This window comes from Ambystoma mexicanum, chromosome 4p, assembly GCF_040938575.1.
Source record: "Ambystoma mexicanum isolate Mex_15411 chromosome 4p, UKY_AmexF1_1, whole genome shotgun sequence".
Classification (NCBI taxonomy): Eukaryota; Metazoa; Chordata; class Amphibia; order Caudata; family Ambystomatidae; genus Ambystoma; species Ambystoma mexicanum.
This window is the reverse complement of record NC_090927.1, coordinates 55,750,809-55,778,681: the sequence shown is the minus strand read 5'-3', so window position 1 is coordinate 55,778,681 and position 27,873 is coordinate 55,750,809. Positions and strand designations below refer to the sequence as shown.

Here is a 27,873-nt window from a genome sequence, read left to right as displayed (position 1 = left end):
TAATCCCACCAAGCTCAAGGGAAGAAGACTCTGGACGGATCTTCTCTTTTCATCGAAGGGTAGATCGCTCAGGACTGCAGCAGGGCTCCAGCGGGATTTCGGTAGGTGCAGCAGCCATCTTCTTCTCCGCTTCTCTTCGGTTCCTTGCAGTTCCAGTAGCGACTCTGACTTCCAGCCCAAGAGTCCTGCCTTTTATGCGAAAATCCCCCATTTACACAGCCTGGCTGACAATCACACAGCAGGGGGGTTGTCCGGCCCGGACAACCACTGCAGCCAATCACAACAAAGTGCAACTTGGGTTTCCAAGGATACCCTCTGCAGGGGTGACTACACCACTCCCTCACATACAGCCCACCTAAACACCCAGGCGCCAAGAGGAGGGCTTCTTGGAAGAAGCCCGCCAAAAGACGGTGAACACAGAAGGCAAACCTGGTTTGCCGCGCAAAGTAAAATACAAGAAGGACTTTAACAAAAATAAATGGCGAATAAACCCGACCGGAGCCAAAAGAAAGAGTATTTGGTCAAGCGGGTTTATGTTCGAGGCTGCTATGATAGCCTGGAACAGTACCACGTTTATATAATATAATCGCGGTAGAAAAGTTAGGGTAGATACCACTGCCACCAGCCAAGTCTAAATGTTAAAAGAGCAAAACAAAGCTCAGAGAGGCACAGACAAAAAGGGATAGGAGTTAACCCTTTCCAGTACTCCATGTAAGATGGGGTGTACTGGGTCTGTAGTTTTAAAATGACTATGTAAAGTAAATGGCAACTTTACCTGTTTTCTGGGGGACAGTAGTCAGCCCCAGAAAATGGAGTCATGGGGAAGTCTCAAAGACAACCCTGTGTTACTGCACGGAAGGTGCTGTGTAACACACATGAAAAGTGGGGTTCATGAAGTGGTGTCCTCCAGAGCCCACTATTACACAAACAGTAAGAATACACATGGCAAAACACATGTAAGAGGGGGAAAAAGGCTCACACTCTTACTAAGTGGAAAAAATAAACTCCAGAAATCCAGCAAAGCTGCTGGGGGGGACTCACTAAGTGAGAGAAATTAGCCATAGAATGAGAATTCTCCCTAACACTCAGGTCTGAGGTCCCTCGTTTGGAGGCTAAGGTGACCGAGAGATCTGAGAGGCCTGCTAAGGCCTTGTCGGTGAGGTGTAATCCTCATCGTTCCCGCTCAAGCAGTGACGCCAGTTCTGTTAAGGGGGCATAGAGTGAGGTCTATGACTGGAATTCCTCTGTTACTGGCGTTGCCGAGGTCTTTCCGTCGAAGGCTATTCTGGCTGATAGCATGGGCCTCATTACGACCGTGGCGCTAATGGTTTAACGGCGCCATAAAGAGCGTCGGCGCCGTTAAACCATTAGCGCCTGATTACAAGGTCCCTTAAAGGGTTGGAGGCTTTAACGCCTGCTTTTTGCAGGCGTTAAAATCCAACCCGCTAAGGGACCTTGGAGCTAATTACGGCAACCGTAATTTACGGTGCCGTAATTAGCACCTTCCCCATCCCCATTATGCCCTATGGGGCAAAATGGGAATGGGAAAGGGCAAATGGTGAATGGGGAATTACCGCCCCCGCCAACCTTGTGATGGGGGCGGTAATTCCGCCATCCACCATGCCGGAGAACGGCATGGACCATGTTGCTAATAGCACCATGGTCCAGCGCCTGGGTCGTAATGAGGCCCCATGTCTCAAAAACATTCTAGGCCACGCAGTACCGGCTGGCCGAGGTTCCTTGTGTCAAGGCTAAGATGAAGACCCCTGACCCATCTGTGGAGACCCCTGTCTCACTTTCACACGTGTCGCAGTTCTCCTTAGGTGCTGACAAAATGGCGGCTACTCCCGCCAAGACTACGATGGCCATTTTGTATACCTCCCTTACATCTACGCCATCGGCGCTGGGTGTGGGGAGTGGCATTTCAGGTGAACATCGTTTTCCTTGTGCGCATCCCTTTCGTCCAGTTTTTGACTGGAACGCTCGGATGCCCCTACCGCACAACATCTCGCTCCCTGCGGCATCTGCGCCCTTGATCTATGTTGATAACAGCGGAGATTGGCCCTCTTGGCAATCCTCTACCTTACGTCCATGGAGTTACTCCGCTCATGAAAGGCCTCCTCCAGTCGCCCCTAAATCGTTTGGATTGGCGGAGGACGCTTTTTTCGGCAAATTTCAAAAGCTTATGCACTCCGACCCCATGAAGGAGTATTTTCGAGGCTTGTTTAGGGAGATATGCCCTCCTGTGCCGTCGGTCCCCGTTGTGGCACCGGTGGTTCCGCCAGCACCGCCTCTACCGGCCGGGCCCCCACTGGCCCTCCCTCCCTTGCCTCCATTGTCTCCAGTGGACAAATCTCCAGCAGCGCCAGATGTTGCGCAGCTTGATCCGGATGTGTCGGACGAAGCACAGGGGGATCAGGACAGCGAGCACCAGCCCCGCTCTGTTAGAGCTTTTCACGACCGGGTGCTGGACATGATATGTCTTTTGGATGGTCCAGTACCCGAGGCACCCGTTCCACAGGAAGGGGTGCTTTTGGGGGTGTTCACCTTGTCTCCTTTGGAGCACACCGGCTTGTTCTTGCAAAAGGACGTTTTAGCTGAGGTCCGTAAAGTCTGGGAGAAAGCACACTCTGGACTGTTTGTTAACAAAAAGATTGACTCTCGTTACAGGCTCCTTTCTTCGGAAGAAGTGGCCTTAGCGTCGTGTCTGCCCCCTTCCTCCACAGTGGTGGCTGCTGCTACATTACAATCCAGACACGCTTAATCGTCTTCTACAGCGGCAACGCAGGTTCTGGCCAAAGAGGCTAAACTTCTTGACTCTTTGGGGAGGAAGATTTTCACTAATTCAGCCCTGCAGTTACGTCAAGCTAACGCGGAACTGGTATTAGCAGGGGCGAGTATGAAAATGTGGAAAGGTCTGTCAGAGTTTGAGGAATTCATTCCCGCTAATAAACTAGAGGATTTTAAAGCGGTATTGTCAGATGCCAGGGTCCTGGCGCAGGATATGCTGGAAGCCACGGCGCATCATGTCGACACCTCGGCCCGGGGCCTTATGCTTGGCGTGGACACCTCTCATCAGGCTTGCCTGCACGCTATCAAGTTCTCTAAAGAGGTGCAGGATAAAGATCTGGACCTGCCTTTTGATGGCAAGGAGCTTTTTCACTCAACAACAGATGTTGACCTGACTAAGACTAAGGACAGCACCCAGACCGCCAAGCCCTTGTCTGTCTTGGTGAAATCGCATTTCAGGGCACAGAAAACGTCTTCGCAGCCTCGATCTTCCTCTGGTTTTAGGGGATTTCTGGATCGGAAGTCCCGTAGGGACGATACTCCATCAGGAAATTCCTGCCGACGGCGACAACGGGGCAGGTTTTTCTCCCGTTCCTCAGCCTCCTCTTCAGGTTCAGGTGGCGCCGCCACCGATAAACCAACTAAATTAAGTTTCTCTGCGCTCACACGAGGCCCCATGGGGAGGGCGCATTGCGTCTCACTGGGAGGCATGGCAGGCCATCACTGAGGACCGGTGGGTCTTGTCAGTCGCTCGGGCGGGCTTCTCCTTGCCCCTTCCTCCTACCCCACCCTTCAATCCCTTCTTCCAGCAGTCGGGGTCACCCTCCCTCAGAGCCGAGATAGAGAAGTTGCTGGATCTCAGGGCAGTGGAACCCGTTTCCCTAGGGGAGCGAGGGGAGGGCTTCTACTCCCGGCTGTTTACGGTGCCCAAACCCAACCAGGCTGGCCTGTGCACCATCCTAGACCTTTCCCGGTTCAATCTCTCTACCCCAAGAGAAATTCAAGATGATCACGCCCTGTCACATAAAGTCCGTGGTGGACCTTCAGGATGCTTATATGCATATTCTGATTTGGAGTCCGAATCGGAAATACTTACATTTTTCCGTGGAGGAGGAGCATTTCCAGTTCCGAGTGCTCCCGTTTAGCCTCAGCTCGGCACTGCGTGTCTTTACGAAGATGATGTCGGTTATCACAGCTCATCTTCGGCTCCAGGGTATCCATGTGTATCCGTATTTGGAAGATTGGCTGCTGCGCAGTCCTTGTCCTCAATCAGCCTTGAGCAACCTTCAGTTTCTCCTCCAGCTCCTGTTCCATCTTGGGCTGTCGGTGAACTGGCGGAAATCCTCCATGACAGTCTCTCAGGACCTGATTTTCCTAGGTTTTCGGTGGAACACGATCGACTGCAGAGTGTATCTGACCGGGTACAGAATGGCAGATCTGTTGGCCACGTGTCAGGTGTTTGAGCAGTCAGAGAACTTGTCGGCCTGGTGGTTCCAGAGGCATCTCGGCCTCATGGCCTTGTGTGTGCTGGCTCTTCCTCTTGCTCGTCTCAAGATGAGGCAAACATAGATGGCTCTTTGGAGTTCTTGGCGCAAAGCAGTGGACCGAGACTCCAAAATGATTCCTGTTCCATCTTTCATGAGAGCGGACCTTGCGTGGTGGTCGTCTCTCAGCAATTTGTCAGTGGGCGCTGCCTTTCAGGACCCCGACCCGCTAGTGACAATCAAGACGGACTCTTCCCTTCTGGGTTGGGGTGTGACGTTGGACCTACTTCAGGTTTCCGATCTCTGGTCACCACAGGATAAATTCCTTCATATAAATCACTTGAAGCTCCTGGCGATCTTCCTGGCGCTCAAAGCGTTCCAGCCTGTCATTGTCAACAAAGTAGTCCGGATCCGCACAGACAATGTGGTGTCCATATTTTATATCAACAAGCAAGGGGGTACCAAGTCCCCTCTTCTTGTGGATCTTGCCATTTAGATATGGGAATGGGTGGTTCAGCATGGCATCTGGCTGGTGGCAGTGCACATCCCGGGTCAGCTGAATGTTACTGCGGATGCCCTCAGCCGACGAACAATGGTCAGCTACGAGTGGGAACTGAACTCAGGGGTCCTCTTGATATGATATGATATGATATGACATTTATAACGCGCCCATACACAAGTGTTTCAGGGCGCAACAAGGCAAGGGAGGGGAAACAGTGGGAAACAGACAACGATCCTACTAGGCCAGGTGTCATTCAGATCGCTCAAGTGCATGGGTAGGGAAAAAGGGCAAGTGCCTGGGGGAAGGGAGAGGGGAAAAGTGCAGTGCAAGGGATAGAAGAACAAATAAGATAAATAAAAGCGGCCAGATGGTGGCAAGTGCAGGGTAAGAGCAGAATATGAGCTCGTAGGGGACTGTAGGGATACAGAAAACAGTCCCCAGGTGCGATGGGTTGCCAGGGGGGCAGGGCAGTTGTGCAAAGCGGGGCCTGGCCCGGACCCAAGATCAGAAAGGGTTGCCAGGTAACCAGTGCAGTTTCAGCCAGGAATTTCAGCAGGGGAGAGAGGCAGAGAAAGCAGAAGCAAAGAGGAAGGCTTTGAGGTGTTTCCGGAACCGGAGATGGCTCTCCTCAAGTTTCAGGGAGACAGGAAGCCTGTTCCAGAGGGAGGCCCCTGCTGAAGAGAGAGCTCAACCACCCACTCGTTGCTTGGAGAAGCGACTGACCCTGAGAGAGTTGGAGGCAGATGAGCGAAGAGCACGAGAAGGAAGGTATTTGGGAAGAGAGAGTTGCAGGTATTGCGGCCCCAGGCCCCAGAAGGCCTTGTGGACAATGCAGAGGGTTTTGAACTTAATCCTTGCAGCCACTGGGAGCCAGTGCAGAGATTTCAGTCCTGGAGAGATACGATCCCTGGGCTTGAGGCCAAGGACAAGTCTCGCAGTCCTGTTTTGGATAAGTTGCAAAGGGCAGAGAGTAGAGGCAGGCAGATTAAGATAGAGACTATTGCAATAGTCCAGCTTAGAGAGAACCAGGGCTCTGGAGACAGTGAACTTCTGGGGGAAGGAGAGGAAAGGAAGAATACCTCTGAGGAGGTGCAGTTGGTAGTGGGATTTCTTAGAGACGTCTGAGATGTGAGGAGAGAAGGAGAGTGTGGAGTCGAAGATGACCCCAAGGTTTTTAGCCTTGCAGGTGGGAGCAGGAAGAGGGCCAAGAGAGGCCGGCCAGAGAGCTGCAGGGAAGGAGGGAGTGGGTGTGCCGATGAGTAGGATCTCAGTCTTACTGACATTAAGGCAGAGGTCATTAGCAGCACACCACTCCTGGATAACAGACAGACAGTCAGAGATGAGGGAAGGAGAAGAGGAGGCCGAGGGTAGCCTGAAAATGAGCTTGGTATCATCCGCATAGCACTGAAAGTTGGGGCAGAGAGCGGCGATGCGATGGGCAAGGAGTGCCAAGTATTGGTTGAACAGCTAGGGAGAGAAGTTAGACCCCTGGGGGACACCACAGGTAGACAAAAAGATATTGGAGAGTAAGGACCAGAGTTGGACCTGGGAGGGTCGGTTGGAAAGGAAAGAAGTCAGCCACGCCAGAGCCTGTCCAGTGATACCCAGGTTGTCACGGAGACGGTTGAGCAGGATGGCATGATTGACAGTGTCAAAGGCAGAAGAGAGATCAAGCAAGATGAGGACACACGGGGTGTTGGAGTCAAGGTTGGAGAGCAGGTCTTCACGGATGTTCAGGAGAGCAGTTTCCGTGCTTCTGGCAGCCCTGAAGCCAGACTGATGGTCATGAAGACAACCAACAGATTCGGTGTGGAGATTAAGCTAGGAGATGGCCAGTTTCTCCAGGAGCTTACCCAGGAAGGGAGTGATGGAGATTGGGCAATAGTTAGCTGGGCAGGAGGGGTCAGCAGAGGGTTTCTTAAGAAGAGGGTGCACAAGGGAGTGCTTCAGGGGGATGGGAAGACTCTGGTGGCGAAGGAGTGATTGTAGAAATCGGCCAGGGCAGGAGCCAGGGAGTCGATGCGGCCCTTGATAGTTTTGGAGGAACAGGGGTTTACCTGTTTCGACGAAACTTTCATAGATCGGACTTGTCGCAAAACCTCGTCTGCAGAGAAAAGGGGAAAGGCAGAGAAGGAGGGAGGGGGGGTGGCTGCAGAAGGATCAGAGGAAGAGCAGGGAGTAGAGGGAGGGAGGCGATAGGAGGAGAGTGAGGACAGGATGTCCTGAGTTTTTGAAATGAAGTGAGAAGCCAGTGCCGTGCAGAGGGGCTGGGAGGGGACAGGAGAGGTAGAGACTGTGGCAGGATTGGCCAGTTCCTTTCAGATTTTAAAGAGTTCAGTCGAGTTGTTAGATGCCGAAGAGATGCAGGCTTGGATATGGGCTCTCTTCTTTGTGAGAACGGAGAGCCGGTATTGCCTTTGCAGCAGGCGGCAGGCCAGTTTGTCAGAGGATGAACATGAAGCACACCATTTCCTCTCGGCCACCTTGCACTTGCGTTTTAGGGTGACGAGATCTTAGTCATACCAGGAGTTACACTTGGCTTTGGGCTTCAGGCGGATTCTCATGACAGGGGCAAGGATATAAAGAGTATCAGATATAGCAGAGTGGAGCGTGGAGAGGGCTGTGTCAGGGTGACAGTCAACCAAAGGCAGAGGGGGGGATGAGAAGGTGGCAGCAAAAGCCTCAACTGACACGCGCTTCATGGGTCGGATGACCGAGAACGAGGGTGGCAGTGATGAAGGTGGCTTGGCCTGAGGGGTATGGAGGGTGAGGTGGGAGGATAGGAGAAAGTGATCACTCCAGGAGAGAGGAGTGGAGAGAGGGACAGAGAGGGGAAGGTCAGAGGAGATCAGAGCATCAAGAGTGTGCCCTGCAGAATGAGTCGGGCCAGAGGGGAGAATGGAGAGTGAGAGAGAGTCGCAGCGGTCACGAAAGTTTCCGGAGGCGGGACAGGAGGCATCCTGGTGGATGTTGAAGTCTCCAAGAAAGAGGAGTTGAGTGGTTGACGCCAAGAGTGAGGAGGAGACGCAGGCAGCCCACAGCGTAACGCAGCACAACCCCCCACAGTACCAAGTGCATACTGAGGTATTCCTAATACCAAAGAGACTAAAGCACTTAACATTAGTTTGATTGGTTAAACGTTTTGTTCAACGGGCGACAGATGCTTCAGTTGGGGATGGAGTATGGGGAGGGGGAGTTGGGTGTTACAAAGGTATTCAGTTGGCACTTGGATCAGCAAGGCTACGTCAATCACAGAATATACGAGGGTCACAAGCGACGGCCACCCGCACATAGAACTAAACCCAAAGATTAATGGCCACGACTGGAAATAACACTAAGAAACTCGCCTTCATGACATGGAACGTGAATGGCCTGGGAAACAGCATAAAGCGAAGGCTAGTAATACAATATATAAACCGGCATGATCCAGATATAGTGTTGCTCACCTAAACGCATCTGGCAGGCACAAACTGACAATTTTTCAAGAGAACCAAGTATAGGGCGGCAATTCACGCAGGCTTCTCCATGGGCTTGAGGGGAGTGCTAATATTGATAAACAAAAGAACCCCCATCGACATAGCTAACGTAACCCAAGACCCTGGAGGCAGATTTGTTTTCATGCAAGGCACACTGTGGAACCAAACCATGGCCATATTGGCGGTCTACTCGCCCCCAGCACTCATGACAGCCTTAATTGAAGACATTACACCGATTATAGTTAACAACTCAGCAGATACACTGGTAATGGGCGGAGACTTCAATGAGGTGATGAACATTCTTGAGGATCACACACATATGAGGGGAAGAAACCCGGCACTACCAACCAAGCTTGCTACTTTTACATCATTACTGGGCCTGAAGGATGCATGGAGAGATCTTCACCCAGCGGAGAGACAATACACATTTCACTCAGGCGCACACACGTCAATGTCTAGATTAGACTATTTCTTCCTCCCCGCGGAAAATATACACAAGGTAATGGACGCAACTTTACATCCCCGAGGGATATCAGATCACTCCCCACTCACAATGCTGCTTGAGACAGAGAGACCCCAGCCTCCGCCGAGGTGGCGATTGAACGCTTATTATCTAGGATTTCCGGAACTAACAGAGAAGATCCAGGAAGCGCCGCAACATACTTCGAACTAAATCAAGACTCAGTGGGTGACATGGGGATAGTATGGGAAGCATATAAGGCAACTCTGAGAGGCGAAATACTGAGCTGGACAGCTGCACATAAAAAAACACATAAGCAAGACGTTGACGATGCAGAAGCAGAGGTGAAACGTGCTGAGGCGAAATACGCAAGCACTGGAGCGGAGGAAGACAACACATCCTTGCAAGTGGCACAAAAGAAACTACACAACGTTGCGCTGACCTGTGCAAAACAGGCGCACAGAACCATGCGCGCCAGACTATACGTGACAGGAGACAAGGCCAGCAAGATGCTAGCATGGTTAGATAGGAGAGAGGAGGGTCACCTTCAAGATCGCCGTATAAGCACCACAAACACAGAATGGGCCTCAACTGACTCAGGCATTGCGGAGGCCTTTGCAACATACTATGAGGCGCTATATGCCCCCCCAACGACCCCGACGGATCCTAGTATATTGGATACGCTAACCATCCCATCACTAAACGAAACACAGAGAATGAACCTGGAAGCCGAAATAACAGAGGAAGAACTGACAACAGCCATTTCTCAGCTCCAAAATGAGAAAAACCCAGGGCCCAATGGTTTCCCGGTGGAAGTATGGAAGAAAGTTGGCACCAGAGGTGGCGCCTCACATGCTAAAAATGTTCCTGCACGCAAAGGAAAAAGGAATCCTTCCGCCAGACCTAAGAAAGGCCAGTATAGTGGTAATACACAAGGAAGGCAAACCACCAGATGCATGCAGCTCCTACCGATCTCTCTCATAAATACAGAGGCCAAAATACTGGCAAAAATACTGGCCAACAGGCTACAAACAGTGATACCCTCTCTTGTCCATACAGACCAATGCGGCTTCATGCCAAGAGATCCACGCAAATGAATATTCATAGACTTCAAGCTGCCCTTGAAAGAGCACCATCCCTACAGGACCAACTGGCACTCCTCACCATTGACTTTGAGAAAGCCTTTGATTCGGTCCACTGGGAGGCCCTATGGCTCATAATGGGTAAAATGGGATTCGGAGTCCACTTCACAAACTGGGTCAAACTTCTATACAATGCCCCGACTGCAGAAATCAGAGTAAATGGCTGGTCCTCACGCAGCATTAAACTGGGGAAAGGAACTAGACAGGGTTGCCCCCTCTCTGCGATGCTATTCGCACTAGCAATTGAACCATTAGCGATAATGCTGAGATAATGCAGGCTTGGAGGGGGTTTCACTGAGCACAGAACTGGGAGGATAAAGTGTCCCTGTATGCGGACGATCTACTGATCTACCTAAGTGACCCAGCAGTCTCATGTCCCATTGTCACGAATATATTAAACAACTACGGGATCTTTAGTGGGCTAAGGGTGAATTATAACAAATCCTTGTTATTCCCGATCAAGGCCCTTGACATAGCGGCTCTAGACAACTGCCCATATAAAACCGAGAAAGAGCAGTTCCGGTATCTTGGGATACAGATCACGACAGATCTCACAGAATATACAGAAAAAAACCTGCATCCAATAAGAGATAGATTTGTGAATGATGCGAAGTACTGGATGACCCCTCCGCTCACCCTGCTGGGGAGAGCTGCCCTGTTCAAGATGCTGGCCTTACCTCGGTTTCTATACATCCTGCAGAATGCACCACTATATATACCAAAAATAGAATTCCGCAAACTAGATGAGACACTTAGGAAACTGTTGTGGGGAGGAGGGTATCCTCGAATCGCACTGAAAACCCTGCAGCGCTCAGTATGGGAGGGAAGAATTGGACTTCCCCACCTACAAACATACTATTGGGCAGCCCAAATGTCAGTAGTAAATGATATCCTACACAACAACCCAACACTACCGCACAACAGAGCAGATACTCAGGCAGAACAGGGGATCACTCCAATAGAAAGTCTCTATCAAAAGAAAACACGCCCAGTCCGGAACGCAATAGCTGCTCAAAGAACACAGATCTGGATAGACGCACACAGATACCTGGGATGGGAAGGGATGGTTACACTGAGACAACCCCTGTGGCGTAACAGGCATCTTCCAGAACTTAGAGAACTCCCCAAATGGGCAACCTGGGAAGAGGCTTGGATAGAAAGACTAGAAGACATGATAAGGAACAGAGAAATAAAGACATTCCAAGCCCTAAGTGACAAATACAATCTTCCCGCCACAGAACACTTCCACTACAGGCAAATGAGACACGCACTCATCACAAGTGAGGTAGACTTCCCTAGTGTACCAGAGTGCACCCCGATCGAGAGGAACATAGTGATGGAGCGTATTGACCACAAGATAACCTCTACAATGTACAATACAATTGGCTCATTTGCTACAACAGAACTCACAGAGCTTAAAGAGAAATGGGAAAGAGACGTGGGCCGAATTCAACCAGAGGACTGGACTACAGCTCTCATGTACCCCAAGGAGACCGCAATCTCAGCTAGAATCAGACTGATCCAACTAAAAATCCTGCATAGGGTATACTATCCTGGAGATGCCTTGCACCAGTGGGGAAGAGCAGCAGATCCCAACTGCTTACGATGCCACCAAACGAGAGGGACCTTCTTCCACATCCTGTGGGAATGCCCACAAATACAGGACTTTTGGCAGAAATGCTGCGACAGACTATCAACACTGATGCGTGAGCTACCAATGTGCGTGAGCTACCAATGGAACCCAAACATATAATACTGGGGATAAATACAGATATAGAGATATCCCGATTTGAAAAACTCATGTTCGCAACATCCACAGGCCTTGCAAAAAGGAATCTAGCTCAACTATGGGGCTCGGCCTCACCCCCACAATACGAGAAGTGGGTAACAGATGGAGACATGTGTGTGCCAATGGAAACGAGAGTGTATACCACAAGAGGGTGCTCAGGGAAAGCGAGCAAGATATGGCAAAGATGGGAGGACAACTGAAGGCATGCAGAAAGGAGCCGAAAGCCTGTTGAACTGCTGAAAACTAACTAATCCAGGCGAACGAGAGGAGCCCAAGGACTTATTAGGCGTAATAGTCTGTATAGCATGTGTGAAGAGAGCCAAGCACCAAGAAGAAGTATATACCCGTGTGTTTGAAAGTATTGATTAAGTGTTAATGTGTTTCCGTTTTGTTTTGTTTGTACCTATAAAATAATAAAATATATATATATATATATAAAAGAGGAGTAGGTCTGCGTAGGAGTGACGGAGGCAGGAATCCACTCAAGAAAGATAAGGGCCACACCCCCACCAGAGCGGTTGGGCCTGGGCAAGGAGAGTATCTTGTAGCCGTCAGGTAGGAGCATGTCAAAGCTGGTGACAGAGCTCGTTGTGAACCATGTCTCAGTGAGACCGAGGACATCAAGGTCAAGTTCTTCAAGAAGGTGGCAGATATCAGAGGAATGTTTGACAGCAGAGCGAGAGTTAAGAGTGGCAATGTGGAGAACGTTGCCATCCTTGAAGGACTTCCGGGGGGGGGTATAGATCAGAGGTACGCCCTGCGGAGGTGTAGAAGGAGCACGAGAGGGGGCAGAGAGGGAGGGGGAAGGCAAGGTAGCCGGGGAAAGGAGAGGAGGGACAGCAGGAGAAGAAAGAAAGTTGATGAGGCCCGGGAAGCGTCTATTAAAGAGGTGAAGGTTGGCCTGAGGGCCTTGGACCAAGACGGTCCCATTAGAGTAAACATTTATGATGACCTTGGAGGAGTGGAAGGAGGCCAAGAGGACATCCCAACGGGTGCCACCATTAATGGGAGAAGAGGAGAAAGGAGCAAGTTCAGAGACCATGTGAATGGTCCATAAGTCAGGTGAAGGCACGACAAAGAGGATGTCGGTGAGAGTTTCCTTGGAGGAGGCACTGGTATAGGTGTCAGCGATAGGGAGGCCTGGGTTGGAGACCAGGATGTCCTTTTTAAACTTTTTCCTACCAGATTTAGTGAGGAGAGCAGGATAGTCAACAGAGAAGCAGTTACAGAAGATAAGAGAGATAGAGAGCACCATAGAGTAGGTGGGAGAGGAGAGGGGAGGAGACAGGCGAACAAGACAATTTTAAATATTGGTACAATGCGTATTAAGTAACATGTGGCGAGGCCACATAAGTTTGAGAATCCTGAGAGGGGAGAAAAGGCCTAGTTCATCACAGCGCAAAAATTATTATATATTGGTACAGTGCGTATTAAGTACACGTGGAGAGGCCACCTAAGTTTGAGAATCCTGAGAGGGAAGAAAAGGCCTCGTTCATCACAGCGCAACATTTTTAAATATCGGTACAGTGCGTATTTAGTAACACGGGTGATGGGCCAGCCGTGTATAGGAGTCTGCAGGAGGGGTAGGCCGGGAGAACTGGTGGGACTAACAGTGGAGACCTACTGGGGACTGGCGTCCCCCGCGGACACCTGCAGACACAACAGGAGCTGCAGCTGTGGGAGCCGCCCTTTGCCTAAGGGGCCCTTAGCCGAGGGGGGTGCCGGGCAGCGGGGCTGCCCAGGAGGGTCAGTTTAACCAGAAATGCACCCAATAGGAGGGGAGGAAGGGGAGGGGGGTGTGGGCGGGCAGGTAGGCGGGAGGGAGTGGAGGACCAGGAAGTGGCTGCAGGGGGAGAGGGGAGGGGTAGAAACAAGGAACTCGGAGCGCGGAACAGGAGAAAAAATAAAATAAAATGCAAATCACTCACTGGAGGCCCCGAGGACTGTGCTGGGCTTTATCCAGCAATCTGGGCCACCGGCGCCTGCTCACACCTGCTCCGCTCTGCAAAAAAGCGAGCGGGGAGAGCAGCCGTTGAGTAGTCCAGGAGGGACACCAGAAGGCACCAATCAGAGGGGTGGGTGGGCGTTCAGGTAGGCGGGAGGGAGTGGAGGACCAGGAAGTGGCTGCAGGGGGAGGGGGAGAAACAATGCGCTCGGAGCGTGGAACAGGAAAAAAAAAATAATAAAACACAAATCACTCGCTGGAGGCCCCGGGGACCGTGCTGGGCTTTATCCAGCAATCTGGGCTACCGGCGCCTGCTCACACCCGCTTCGCTCTTGCAAATCTTCCGGTGTTGGGGCACTCCAGAAGTGGACCTCTTCGCAACAGCGTCAAACATGAAACTTCCCCTGTATACCTCCAGTAACGGGCTGGGAGCCTCCTCTCTGGGGGACGCCCTCGAAATTCCCTGGCTCAACATGAGAGCCTATGCTTTCTCGCCTCTGCCTCTGATTCATTGGACACTGTGCAAGCTGAGGAGCACAGTGAACTGTTCTCTTCTGCTCATAGCACTGTGGTGGCCGGCCAGATTTTGGTTTTCAGAGCTTCAGCATCTGTCGGTGTGTGCACCGATGAGGCTTCCTTTGGCACCCGACCTGCTTCACCAGAGAGATCGGCAGTTGTGGCTCCCCTCCCCACAATCGTTTAGCTTGGTGGCATGGTGCCTGAGTTCAGATCTTTAGAACACCTCAACTTGTCCGCTGATAACATGCGTATTATTCAGGCAGCCAAGAAGCCCTCGACGAGATCTCAATACAGGAGCAAATGGCTTTGGTTCTGCTACAGGTGCTTAGCCAGACAGCTGGACCCAAGCGGGGCTACGATCGACACGGTGCTATCCTTTGTCTCTCATCTAGCAGAATCAGCAGACTCTGCTAGATGAGAGCCAGCACTTGTGGCAGAGTCAGGCATCCATGTCTTGACATGCAGGACTTACCTTTCGGCTGTTGCCGCATACCTATCCACAGATAAGTGATCTTTTTCACTGGCAAACCCAGTGGTTAAAAGGCACTTTGCGGGTCTCATGCGTCTTTACCCTCCCGTTTGCAAACCGCATCCGATGTGGGATCTGAACGTGGTCCTCACGGCCTTGTGCCACAAGCCCTTTGAGCCAATGGCTACTGTAGATGTTAAGCACCTTTCGTGGAAAGTTTCCTTCTTGGTCGCTGTGACTTCGGCAAGACGCAAATCACTCACTGGAGACCCCGGGGACCGTGCTGGGCTTTATCCAGCAATCTGGGCTACTGGCGCCTGCTCACACCCGCTCCGCTCTTGCAAATCTTCCGGTGTTGGGGCACTCCAGAAGTGGACCTCTTCGCAACAGCGTCAAACAGGAAACTTCCCCTGTATGCCTCCAGGAACGGGCTGGGAGCCTCCTCTCTGGGGGACGCCCTCGAAATTCCCTGGCTCAACATGAGAGCGTATGCTTTCTCGCCTCTGCCTCTGATTCATCGGACACTGTGCAAGCTGAGGAGCACAGGGAACTGTTCTCTTCTGCTCATAGCACCGTGGTGGCCGGTCAGATTTTGGTTTTCAGAGCTTCAGCATCTGTCGGTGTGTGCACCGATCAGGCTTCTGTTGGCTCCCGACCTGCTTCACCAGAGAGATCGGCAGTTGTGGGTCCCCTCCCCACAATCGTTCAGCTTGGTGGCATGGTGCCTGAGTTCAGATCTTTAGAACACCTCAACTTGTCCGCTGATAAGATGCGTATTATTCAGGCAGACAGGAAGCACTCAACGAGATCTCAATACAGGAGCAAATGGCTTTGGTTCTGCTACAGGTGCTTAGCCAGACAGCTGGACCCTAGAGGGGCTACGATCGACACAGTGCTATCCTTTGTCTCTCATCTAGCAGAGTCAGGCCTCCATGTCTTGACATGCAGGACTTACCTTTCGGCTGTTGCCGCATACCTATCCACGGATCAGTGCTCTTTTTCACTGGCAAACCCAGTGGTTAAAAGGCACTTCGCGGGTCTCATGCGTCTTTACCCTCCCGTTCGCAAACCGCATCCAATGTGGGATCTGAACGTGGTCCTTACGGCCTTGTGCCATAAACCCATTGAGCCAATGGCTACTGTAGATGTTAGCACCTTTCGTGGAAAGTGTCCTTCTTGGTCGCTGTGACTTCAGCAAGACGTGTGAGTGAGCTCCAGGCCTTGTCGGTGGAGCATCCCTTTCTGGTTTTTCATAAGGATAAGGTTGTCCTCAGGACGAATCCTTCTTTCCTTCCAAAAGTGGTCTCTGATTTTCATCTGAATCAGTCAATCTCCTTGCCTGTCTTCTTTCCAAACCCAGTCTCAGAGGCTGAGAGGTTTTTGCATTGCCTGGATGTGAGAAGAGCTCTTTGTATTTGTATTTTGTATTTGATTTATTTGTAGAGCGCAACCTTGCCCTGAGGCATCTGGGCGCATAGTTAAAAGAAGGTGGTTACAGGCAGGCATAACCTGTTCCGCGAGGGGAACAGTCTTAACAAAGATGATACAATAAAACTTAAAGACAGAACTTAAAAAGGGTGCAGGTTACACATAGTTGCTCCAGAAACATATAAGGATACTAAAAGCTGATGTAAGGGATGCAAATGAGAAGGAGAGGTAGAGGGAACGTACAGAATTAGAAAAGAGTAGGAAGTGCTAATGTGGTTAAAGGTGAGTGCCTATGGTGAGGATGTGGTAGGCTCATCAAGCTTGTGAAGCCAAAGTTTGGTTTTGGTCTTGAAGGAGTGGAACGTGGGTTCTGATCTGAGAGTAGAAGGGGTGGTGTTCCAGAGTTTAGCTGCGAGGACTGGGAAGCTTGATCCCCCAGCAGACTGCAACTTAAATCTAGGTATAGAAAGTGTGTTGACGTAGGCTGATCTCAGAAGTCTGTTCGTGACATGCTGCGAGAAGCGGCTAGTCATATAGGCTGGTGCCAGGTTGTTCTGAGCCTTGTAGGTTAAGGCTAAGGTTTTAAGCGAAATTCGCTGCACGACGGGGAGCCAATGAAGGCTACATCTGATGTCTGAGATGTGAGGTCTTCTAGGGATGTTGAAGGCCGCTCTAATGGCATTGTTTTGTGTAACTTGTAACTTGTCAGTGTTTTTTTGACTAGTCCCTAGGTAGAGAGCGTTGCAATAGTCTATTTTTGCCATGTTAGAGTTCTAGCTAGGATGATGCAGTTCCCAGAGTTCAGGAAGGGTCTGCAGGCTGTGATAAGTTTACAAATATATGCCGAAGCAGACGCTACAGCATTTGTTTGTCTAGTTAGAGATAGAGTTGCGTCTAGATAAATGCCTAGAGTTTGTGCTGCATTCAACACTTTAATGATTTTGCCGTCTATAGTGAATGATTTGTAGGCTAGGTCAAGTTTGGCCAATTTGGAATGCGATCCAAGGATGAGTAGCTCTGTTTTCTCATCATTGAGGCAGAGCCCCTGATGAGCCATTCAGGCCTGGATGATTGAGTAGACGTCATTAAGTGCCTTTGCGTCAAGAGCAAAGTCACCAGAGATAGGGATGAGTATCTGGGTGTCGTCAGCATAGTTGGTGTATGAGACACCCAGATAGTCAAGTATGTCAAAGAGTGGCTTGGTGAACACATTGTATAATGTCGGAGAGACACAAGATCCTTGAGGGACTCCACAAAGGACAGGGGCAGGTTCTGCAGGGGCTAGAGGAGAGAAGACCCTCATAGTTCTATTCGCTAAAAAGGAACTAATCCAAGACGATGCTCTTAAGTTCTATCTGGACAGAACATCTGAGCTTAGGAACTCTTCCCAGCTTTTGGTGAGTTTCGCTAATCCGCAAGGTAAGCCGGCCTCGAAAGCAGCCATCTGCTGATGGATTGCTGCCTGTATTGCGGAGGCTTACGCTGTTCAGGGTCTTCAACCTCCAAAAGGGGTTAATGCAAATCTGGTACGGGGCAAGGTAGCTGCTGTTGCCTTTCAAAAGTATGTCCCCTGTGAGACCATCGCGAAAGCGGCTACCTGGTCCTCTCCATCGCCCTTTTGTAAACACTACTGTTTGGATCTGAGCTCCAGGTCTGATGCTCAGTTTGGCCAGGCTGTGCTTAAAAATCTTTTTCAGTAAGGAGTTTTCCATCCACCCATAATTCCTGTGAGGAGTGCTTGGGAATCTCACATAAGTATGAAGGAAAGGGGACGGGACGGGACGTAGGAGTACAATAAGGTTACTCACCGTAGTGACCACCTTACTCCTAGTCCATAGTCCCCTTTCCTCCATACGCCCGCACGCCGTCCCCTCTAATAAGGTTCCTCTGTTATTGCTTAAAGGCGATAGAAAAGGACTGATGGGTTGATGTGCTGGGCGGAGCTAAGGAGGGCGGGGTTATGGCCGCGTGCGGTACCCCGCGTAAAAAGAGAGGAAGGACACATTTTTGAAAAATGTGATGCTTTTTACAAAGTGCTCCGGTCCCGTCCGACAGGACGGAGGAATGCCCCATAAGTACGGAGGAAAGGGGACTATGGACTAGGAGTAAGGTGGTCACTACGGTGAGTAACCTTATTAGTTTCTTCAGTATTGCCCCCTTTTTACTTTGACAATGCATTTTTTTATCTTGCTGCAATATGGCAGCTTCTTTGTCTTGGCAATAATAATTGTAACCTTTGTTTTCTGGCTTCCCTTTAAAATGAGTATATTGCCCCGGTAACTTTCTTACATTAGTTTGTGTCAGGTTTCCACATTATGTACTCCACATTAGCAAGGGCCCTAGAAGATTTGGGCGTTTCAGGCATTCTTTCTGGAGAACTAGAAGGGGAGGTTTGTTTAAGTATAAGATTCTGTTTTTAGTGTAACAATTTTCATATTTAAAATTGTTTATCTTCCCTTAACTAATCTTCATTTAGAAAGATGTAATTCTCCCAAGCCAAGATGGTGGAACACCTTTTCAGCAGTGATTGGCTTGGACTATTGCAGTCAGCATTGTGTTGTCATTTGGAATCTTCATTATAATTCTAAACTGCCTTTCATTAAAGTTTCACTCTGAGTAGGACATGTTTTTAGTTAGCTCCAGTAAATAAAGTTACAATTTTCATTTATTAGTTGAGACTACTGAATATTTTAGTTTTCACCTCATCTAAGTATATACCCAGTCATAGTTTAAAGACAGCAGCAGAAGAAAGAAAAACCCAAGAGAGTCTGATTGCAGTGCAGCAGAGTTTCCTGTTCAGAAGATAAAGACTAAGCTAAGTGAATTTGGACATTCAGTAATTATTTAGTAAAGGAGTCAATAATTCGTATTTTACAACTAAGTTTTTTTAACTGAATTTTGAACTGTACATTTTGTTATTTGGGTTTTTAAGTAACTTCAATTTCGTGTGTATTTTTACTTATATTAAATGGGGCGTACGGTTCTGATTCGCCGTGTTACTAACTTCTATAACATTTATTAAACATTACTAACTTTGTAAATTACTACGGGCGCGAGACACAAGGTATTCAGGCAGCGCGTACCTTGCATTGTGTTTATGCACGCGACTAGAGAAAAGGACCCTTCGGCATCATGCGAGCGTCGCAGCCATTTTGGGATACGACGTCGTGCGTGCGTCGCGGCCATCTTGGAGTGCATTGATTTTTTTCATTTTTCTCCGTAACGGTTTTTACGAGAGACTTTGAGGTAAATAGACTTTCATTTGAAGGTACTTTTTTTCTGATTTTTGTTATTTCGGAAAGCCTAATCAGACTATTCATCTTCAGATGCAGCACCAGGTATTTAAATGAAAAAAAGAAGCAATATTCTAGGTTTATTTTTTAAAGTTACAAAAGACAAAGATTGAATTAGCAGTAAATCCTTTTCTGGGTATTTATTTAAGGGCAATACTTTCATGTGCTAAGGAAGAGTTTTAACGTGAAACAAAACTAATTTAAGAAGAAGTTCTTTTTGGATTTCAACATTCTAAATTTTGGTGAAGAAAAGCATTACAGTGGTCTGCAGTCAATTTCAAAGACACATAAAGAAAAAGCCTAAAAGCTATCAAGCTTAGGCTACAGGTAACTAGAAGAGTAAGATTAAGAAAGTTTTAGTCATGTGAAGAGAGTTAGAATATATATTTAAAAAGATTGCCTTTTCATTTTAGGTTCTCTACTGTTATACACAAAAGACATTCCTGTGAAGACAGACAGAAGTGCAGAAGTGCAGCAGTAGGAGTTCCTGAATTGATGTTTTCTCCATTCCCCCTTCCCCTTGGGTTTACCTGTCCAATAGTTTTATGAATCAGGATTGTTGGGCTGGCAGGCTTAGGGGGTCTGGAGGGCTAGCTTCACGCCTGCAGGATCCTTCAGCAACAGTTTCTGACAGATTGGTATTCAAAACACTCATTAGTGGTCAGCATTCAACTACAGAGTGTTCTGGGGTTATCCACAACAGGCCAGCTCACCGGACTCTACATGTGTCCGCATGAACCACCGCCTCTATTTCTTCTGTGAACTCCTGCACGTCTGACAGCTTCGGTGGTATTGCCGTGGCCCGTGCCACTCTAGAAAGGGGCCTGCCTTGCTCTTCCTGTAATGCAGTTCTGGCCAACCACCATAATCAGGCATGCAACACTTGAGAGCATCTTTCTCCCAAGGCACAGCTTGCACAAATACTGCTTCCCGCTGCGCGACCTCTGCAGTTTAGCTTTTCCACTAGGAAGACCCTCTCAGGACCGAACTCTGCATCACAGAAAGCGGCAGCTCCGGCATCTTCAGTTTTCGGCTTCTGCTGCTGCATCTGCGGCTTGCAACTTGTACTACTGCTCCACCTTCTTGTTCTCATGGCCTGCACCTGAGAGGGCCTTAAATATTCAAATCTCCCGCTTAGGTGTGGGTCATCAGAACCACTATACTGCATCTTGCAGTTTGGTGCCTCTGAGCACCTCTTCCTCGTCCCAGTACTTAGGGCATTGTGGAACTTGAAGTCCCCAATGTTCTGATTTCTTTCTATATCAAAGGCCTCCATTTTGTAACAGGCTATCAAATATGTGTGGTCTCTCAGGAAGTTATTTGGAGGATTCCCCTTTCATGTGATCCTCCCTCAGAACACCACCCCTAGGGTCAGGATCATGATAGCCTGGCCACATGAGAAGGGTCTCAAGCCAGGGTTCTTGGGATGACCACCTCTGCTTCATCACACTCTGTAATTAGTTTACATGCATATTTGGGAAATAGTACATGTTAAGCAGTTCATTTTATTTCATAGATGGTTTATTAGGTACATGTACACTTCAGAAATACTCACTATATAGCATGATATCATAGACATTAAATAAACATTAGGACCAACGTATCATTGGGGGTATTAAGCATGTTTAAGGTTATAAAATGATGTTGTGCAGTATGTAAATAGAAGTAGGAGCCCTAAGAACATGTAAGGTTATGCAGTAAGTATTATTCAAGATGTTTATTAAGAGTTGATGCTACATGCACCATGGTCAGGATGGAAATGACCAACAATAATATCAACAGAAAGGTGCTAAGCGTGGGCACTGAATCGCATTAAGAGGCAACAAAGTAGGATCATAAATGGGGCCCAGTGTAGGTTGGGCCTACCAGTGGTGAGTGGTGTTTTGTGTTCACTCACTAACCTGCCAGTTCTGCAGATCCTCTATCTCTGTACTCCAATCAGAAATAGTGCCACCATAGACACACTCCTTTGTTTGCCTGGGAATCACTTAGACCCTTCATCGTGATGCTTCACACATTCTCAAAACCTATAGATTATCTTGTTAGCCCCCTTGCCCAGAAGAGAAAGAGAAAGTTGCCATCTCGTGCCTTGCCCAAGAAACTGAGGTAGCTTGCAGGCATACAGTCTATGCAACCGTGGGATGTGGCCGGAGAATCTGTCGGTTGTGTGGCCTGGCAAAAAGAAACAGAGATTCTCACAGGGTGTTCTTATTGCAGACCAGCCCATTGACAAGATATATTGTTTTACCATTCGGACCCAACCCTCAGATGGCCGGACCATGCACAGCATGTGAAGCAAACCCTTGATGAGAGTGACCTAAGCAAATTGCCTGTTTTCACAGCAAGAAAATGTAGATGACAATGTCTCCTAATCTGATCCAAAATGCCTTTTATTATGAAAGATCAGTCCAATTTCAAACTGCTTTGAACAATGTATAAGGCACTGGATTTAATCTCATTATGATGAAGTGCAAATCTACATATAAGATCTAGAATATGTTAATATTGTGATCCTAATTGTACTTCTAATTAATCCCAAATAAGATCCACATTTTATTACAAATCGTTTTGTGTATGTTAGGGTACAAATGTGCATTGGTTTGTTGGCTTTCTGGGAAATATGCTTAATTCAGAGCGAAGAGAAACCGAGATGGAGATAAAACATAGAATGACTTACTAGAGGAATAGCATTGCAGTGGCCAGGCGAATACATGGTTATAATGTGTTTTAAAGGCTTCTGCCCACAGAGGATAATAGGGGGTAATAGGTCTGAGTATGGAGTTGGAAAGGAATACCAGGAGAGGACAACTCTATGTCATAGTAAAGACAGATACATGCTCCCATGTCTGGAAACCAAAGAGAAATGAAGTGCTCCATCCCTGTGAACGGTCACCTCCATTTATTTGAGAAACTATTTCAGTCAGTGATTAAAAGATATGGACATATATGAAGTATATATGAGAAGAACGCAGAGCCGGTCAGTAAAAAGCATGAGCCATGGAAGAGGCGGGAGGGGCCTGTTGACTGAGACCCATCAGCGATGTTCTGTGTGGAAGCCAAGGAATAGGGCATGTCTAAAATTGCTGTTTGTCCCAAAGCTGGTGCGAAGAGGGTTAGAATTTCTCCCAATGGATAGAATATCCCCCAATCATTGCGGAAATGCCTGGCCTTTCCTGTGAGCAGGAACACACAGGTCTGACTGATTGATATAGCCAAACATGAACGTTTCCAGAAATAAGAGGGACCTATTAAAGTAAAGCCAAATCAAAAGCAAACATGGAGGGTTTGAGAACTAACTATGATATGAAGTTAAATCAGGACAGAGCTGGTGTGAGTCAGTCCAGAGAGTGCGAGCAAAGATGGGTGAAATGGAAGGATGAAATGAGCGAGGAGAGTAAAGGGATTCAAACGGGAGGCAAGTTAAACCCTACAAATGCACTAATGGCACAAGTTGTAGCTCTGGCGATAGGATCAGGGTTATCTCTTATATTAAAGTGAGGTCGTGGAGAAACGGAGGACACGACTGGGGGGGGTTAGAAGGAAAACTGGGAGACCAACTGGTTCAAACTATAGGCTGGGGAGAGAAAGAAGTCTGTAGTAAGTAACCAAAAGGAAGGGGGCAAGATGCACCAAGGATAATGGGGAAGGATATATTGAAACTAGGCTTACTTCGCTGTTCTCATTAAAACAATGGCTGTTGATTAACCTGGAAGTCGGTTTACACAGAAAAACAGCTATACAATTCTCCAAAATATGTGTCCATTCTGAAAAGAGCCGAGCATAGCCAAATAGAAAATGAGCCTGGTTGCGGTCAGTAAAGTAGCTCAGAAATAGGCTTGAACACTTGAATAGCATTGTTTCTTGTAAACTAATATGAGTGTAGTTTTCTTTAGTTCTGTCTTTTCCCTACATTTACCTTAATGGGTTTGCGTTCTTGATGATGTGAGCCTTCGCTTGTGACTTTTTGATCATACGGGGATGAAAGAGCTTTGTGTAATGCGTAAGCCACTGCATAGACTGCGTTGTAAATTGGGTAGTCTTTTGCTCTTAGTCTAGGACCACCGTGATCTCCCAAAATACCCAGATCTTCCTTCCCAGTGCAATTTCCGAAAAGGTTGTAAGATTCTCTATGAGGCAAATTACACTGAAAGTTCCAAAACCAAACATGTTTAAGAAAGTAGTCTTCTGGATATCTTTCTGGGTTGGCTTTCGAGGAAAAATCTCGGAAACCTGGAATCTCCTGTTTATGCGGTACAAAGGCCAAATTGCCATTGAGCGATACAGTGTTGAAGTAATACCATTTTTCAAAGCCAAGTTCATCTGTGAAGATCCACACCTTCCCGTGTACTGGAGGCATTTGCTGTATTAATAGACCTATGTTGAAGTGGGCCTTGGCACTGCCATGAAAGACAATGACATTGACTGAACTGCTTCTTAGCGACTCCTGCACTTTATTCAGGATTTGATCTTGGCGGGCCACTGTGGGCATAAATACCACAAAATCAATGCAGCCTCCTTGCTTGGCGATCTCTTCTTGGAGACGCTTGATGATCCCCACGCTGTCTCCCTCCTCCATTGAAAATACACCAATCCAGGTCCAGCCAAAATGTTTTAGCAGCCTGCTGATGGCTATATGGAGATGCGCCCCACTCGCCACAGTGCGGTAAGTAGAGGGAAACAAGACTCGGTCACTGAGGAATCCATCTCTTGAGCCAGCGCTAATCTGTGGTAACACAAAAGATTTTATGAATCACAATTGAAATGTACGATTTCACAGAGTATATGCAATTATCTTTACCTATATTGCTTGCCTTAATGCTAAACATGGAATCCTAAAATATCCATATGAAACTTGTACATAATGTTCTCATTAAACTCTAATATTTTCACCACTACTCTCTTGTAATAAGCTACTCAACTGCAACCACCAATTACACAGATGCGATTTCCCCCAGCATACTGTCAGAGACAACTCCTGACACCTCTCATTCATTGTATTAGATTATCATGAGCTGATAAGTTGCATTTGCACAAGACAAGGGTTTGAGGAAATAAAGAAGGGAGAAAGACCCAAAACGAGAGAGAAAGTTAGAAGAAACAGACAATCTGGAACCAGACAAGAAGTATAATGACAGACAGAAAGTGGAGAAAAAAAATCAAATGTATAAATGATAATAACAGAAAGCGACAAAGGCGGTGAAAATAAAATGAAGAAGAAATATGACTAGAGAAATAAAGACAAAATTGAACGGAGGGACCAGAGAGTGGTCAAAATAGTTGATCAAAGGAGAAATCAGAAAAAATATACAGTGCTATCACTAAAGAGCAGAAACTGAATAAAAAGAATAAGAGGAGAAAGGACATCATAGAAAATGAAAGGAAACAAAGTGACAATAGGAATTCCTAAGTGCACTCAGGAATACCCAAGTACAGGAAAGAGGCGGGTCTTATGTCTAATAATAAATAACCCCTTTATGAAAAAAGGAGATTGGCAGTCATCCCAGTGCTTCTTAGCCATACAGAAGGCATCAGGCCGCCAGCCAATGGAAATCCTTGATGACGTGCACTAAAACAAGAGATGCTTTTCCAAAGCCAATACCTTAGGATTGTGTAGTGTTCATTGCAGTTTACGTTCAGATGCATGAATCTGTGTCAACCCCATAAAGAACAGGTCCAGCTAAAAGAGCATGGAAGCTGATTGGCAATCATGACCTAACACCTATCTGCATACACTGTCCACTCCCCACTCTACCTGAGACTGGGTGATCTGATCCCCACTGTTTCTGCCCCTGGTTACTTGGAGCTTCAATTCTGGCTATTGCACCCACCCTACCCTGTTGTCAAATCTCCACACCCTTGCTTCTATGCTCCCTAAACCTATTCTTCCCCAGGTACCTCAAGAGGGTGTTGGTCTCAGCCCCTCTGAGTTACTCTATGGACATCCCGTGAGCGGGCCCCTTGTCTAGATCAGAGAAGGTTTGGAAGCCACCCCTCCCGGTCCTGCCAAGCAAGTGGGGGACTATGTGCTAGGCCTCAGACGGAGGATGGCAAAGATGATGGGCCAAGCGACAGCGAATCTTCAGGCAGCCAGGAATTGAACAAATACTGACATGACCTTAAAGCATCACAAGTGGATTGGACTCCAGGACAGGAGATCCTTGTGATAGAGCCTACCAAGCCTAGGGCTTTGGCAGATAAATTGCCTGGACCCTTCAGGATAATCTCCAAGATGGGCCAAGTCAATTATCTGGTTGACATGGGAGTCCCTGGGGTAGCCCCTTAGGTATTCCACAAGGCTTTCCATAAGCGAGCAGAAGTCTCATGCCCCTTGCTGGCTTCACACCAAGAAGAGGATTTTCTGCATAGCAACCCTCAGGATGGCTCAGTGGAGGGAGTGCATCTCTCTACAGATCTGATGACAGAGCATCATAGGGCCTGCATGGCTGTGCTCCGGCAGTATGCCTCTCTGTTCTCACTGACACCAGGCCTTACCCCGTGGTGTAGGCACGAAATTGACACTGGTGACAGTGTGCCTGTAAAAAGCAGGTGCTACCGTATGTCGTATACAATTAAGAACCACATCCAGGCTGATGTCACCAAGATGTTGGATCTGGGTGTTATTGAATCCTCAACCAGTCCCTGGTCCTGTCCAGTGGTCCCCAAGGCCAGTTCCCAGGCAGGTACCAAGGTACCAAGGATTGGAGGTTCTGTGTGGACTGCTGAGGAGTCAATGCCATCACCAAACTGACGCGCACCCATTGCCCAGGGCTGATGAGCTTGTGGACACCATAGGTGCTGCCTATTCTTCCCCCTATGATTGTAAAGCACTCTGTTACTTCGCGAAGCTAGGTTGACGCGCAATAACTGGCATAATAATATTCATATTTCGAATGGATTGTGTCCTCCCAAGTATTCCTCATCTTTAGATATGTTGTCTCCCAGCTCTGCTGATTCGGACATTTTTTCCACCAGAGGGCTCTGTGTTCGAGGCCGCGGAGTCGTAGTCCCTTGAGGGCCGCCATCGAGCATCAACGTCATCCGCTGTATAAAGGGCCCGAGCAGCGCCCATTACCTTCGTTATGAGGCTAAAATACAATCCACTGGATGTGATATCATCTATGTGAAATTGACCTCAAACCCTAATTATAGCCTGAATATGGGCTTACTTTACCGCCCACCAGGGGAGGCATGTAACTTTAACGACGATTTAGTCAATTTAGTTGCACCTTTGCTGACCACAAACTCATGGCTAGTCATTCTGGGTGATTTAACCTTTGGAAAAATGACAAAGTGGCCAAAAAAGCACTCCAACTAGAAAAAATGATGAAAAACCATCATATTGTATATCATAATACAGAGCCCACACACAACAACGGACATATACTTGACTGGATTGGAGGTGGAAACATTCAATTTGGACCTATTTCTACCACTCCATGCATCTGGTCGGATCATTATTTCCTGACATGTTGCCTGGAGCTTCCTGTTAAAACCGCAAGAGTGCATGTCACGGCACATACGGTTAAATCTCGTAATTTTAAAAACATTACCCCTCATATTCTAACGACTTGCGCAGAATCACTCATGAACAAAACAACCTTGATGACCCAGAGAGACTTATAAAAGTGTACAACGAAGTTATGTTGAAAATGTTGGATAAGTATGCCCCATGAAAGACAAAACGGTTAAGGATCTGCCTAACCGCCATAAATGGTTCTCTCCTGCACTAGCTGAACTTAAAATCAGCAAAAGACAGGCGGAACATACCTGGCATGAAGACAAATCTAATGAGAATCTGTTGGCATGGAAACTCATTGAGAAGTAGTACAAGAAGATGATCATGGAGACCAAGAAAACTTTCTATGATGATCAAATAAATCAGGCTGGAGATAAGACAAAGGAACTCTTCTGGCTCTTTAGGACATGGGAGAAACCTACTGTCTGTATCCCCTCCATTATACCTACCACTGATGATTGCAATAGAGTCCAGAAGGCTTTTGCTGAGAAGCTCCTGACAGCACAAAGTAAAATTGAACAGGAAACATTAACACTCCCATTGTCAGACCCTTTACCCAAACTTAACTCACCTAAAACAGTTACCTGTACTAACCTACCAGCCATTTGTGATTTTATAGATCCCAACTTAACTGAAATGTTGGAGTTATTAAAAAATATGCATCCCACAAACTGCCCGGCGGAAATTTTCCCTTCCAAATACATATTGACGTATCGAGAATTGTTTGCACCATTTCTTTGTCGATTTGTCAATTCTTCTTTTCGTACCGGCTCCATTTCTCACTCTATTAAAAATGTGGCGGTCACTCTCCTGTTAAAAAAACCTGACTTGGCCCCACTGGATGCGGTTAACTTAAGGCCATTACAAATACCTTATTTTTCCTCAAACTCATTGATAAGGCAGCTACTACACAGCTGCAATCTAATGTACTCGATACTGGCAAATTGCATGTGATGCAATCAGGCTTACAGAGTTTCCACAGAACCGAGACCGCATTGGTAGATCTACAAACACACATGCTCGGTAAAATGGAACACAGCAAGTCAGGGCTGCTGATGCT

General features: G+C 47.8%; 1 protein-coding gene across 1 annotated transcript in view; it reads right to left on the bottom strand.

The window, feature by feature from the left end:
- Positions 1-27,873, bottom strand: part of LOC138452738 (vomeronasal type-2 receptor 26-like) — a 433,093-nt gene that overhangs the window by 363,142 nt on the left and 42,078 nt on the right. Inside the window, exon 3 of the mRNA XM_069605086.1 lies at positions 23,272-24,020. Coding sequence (XP_069461187.1) covers positions 23,272-24,020 — 749 coding nt within the window. The remainder of the gene's footprint in view (positions 1-23,271; positions 24,021-27,873) is intronic.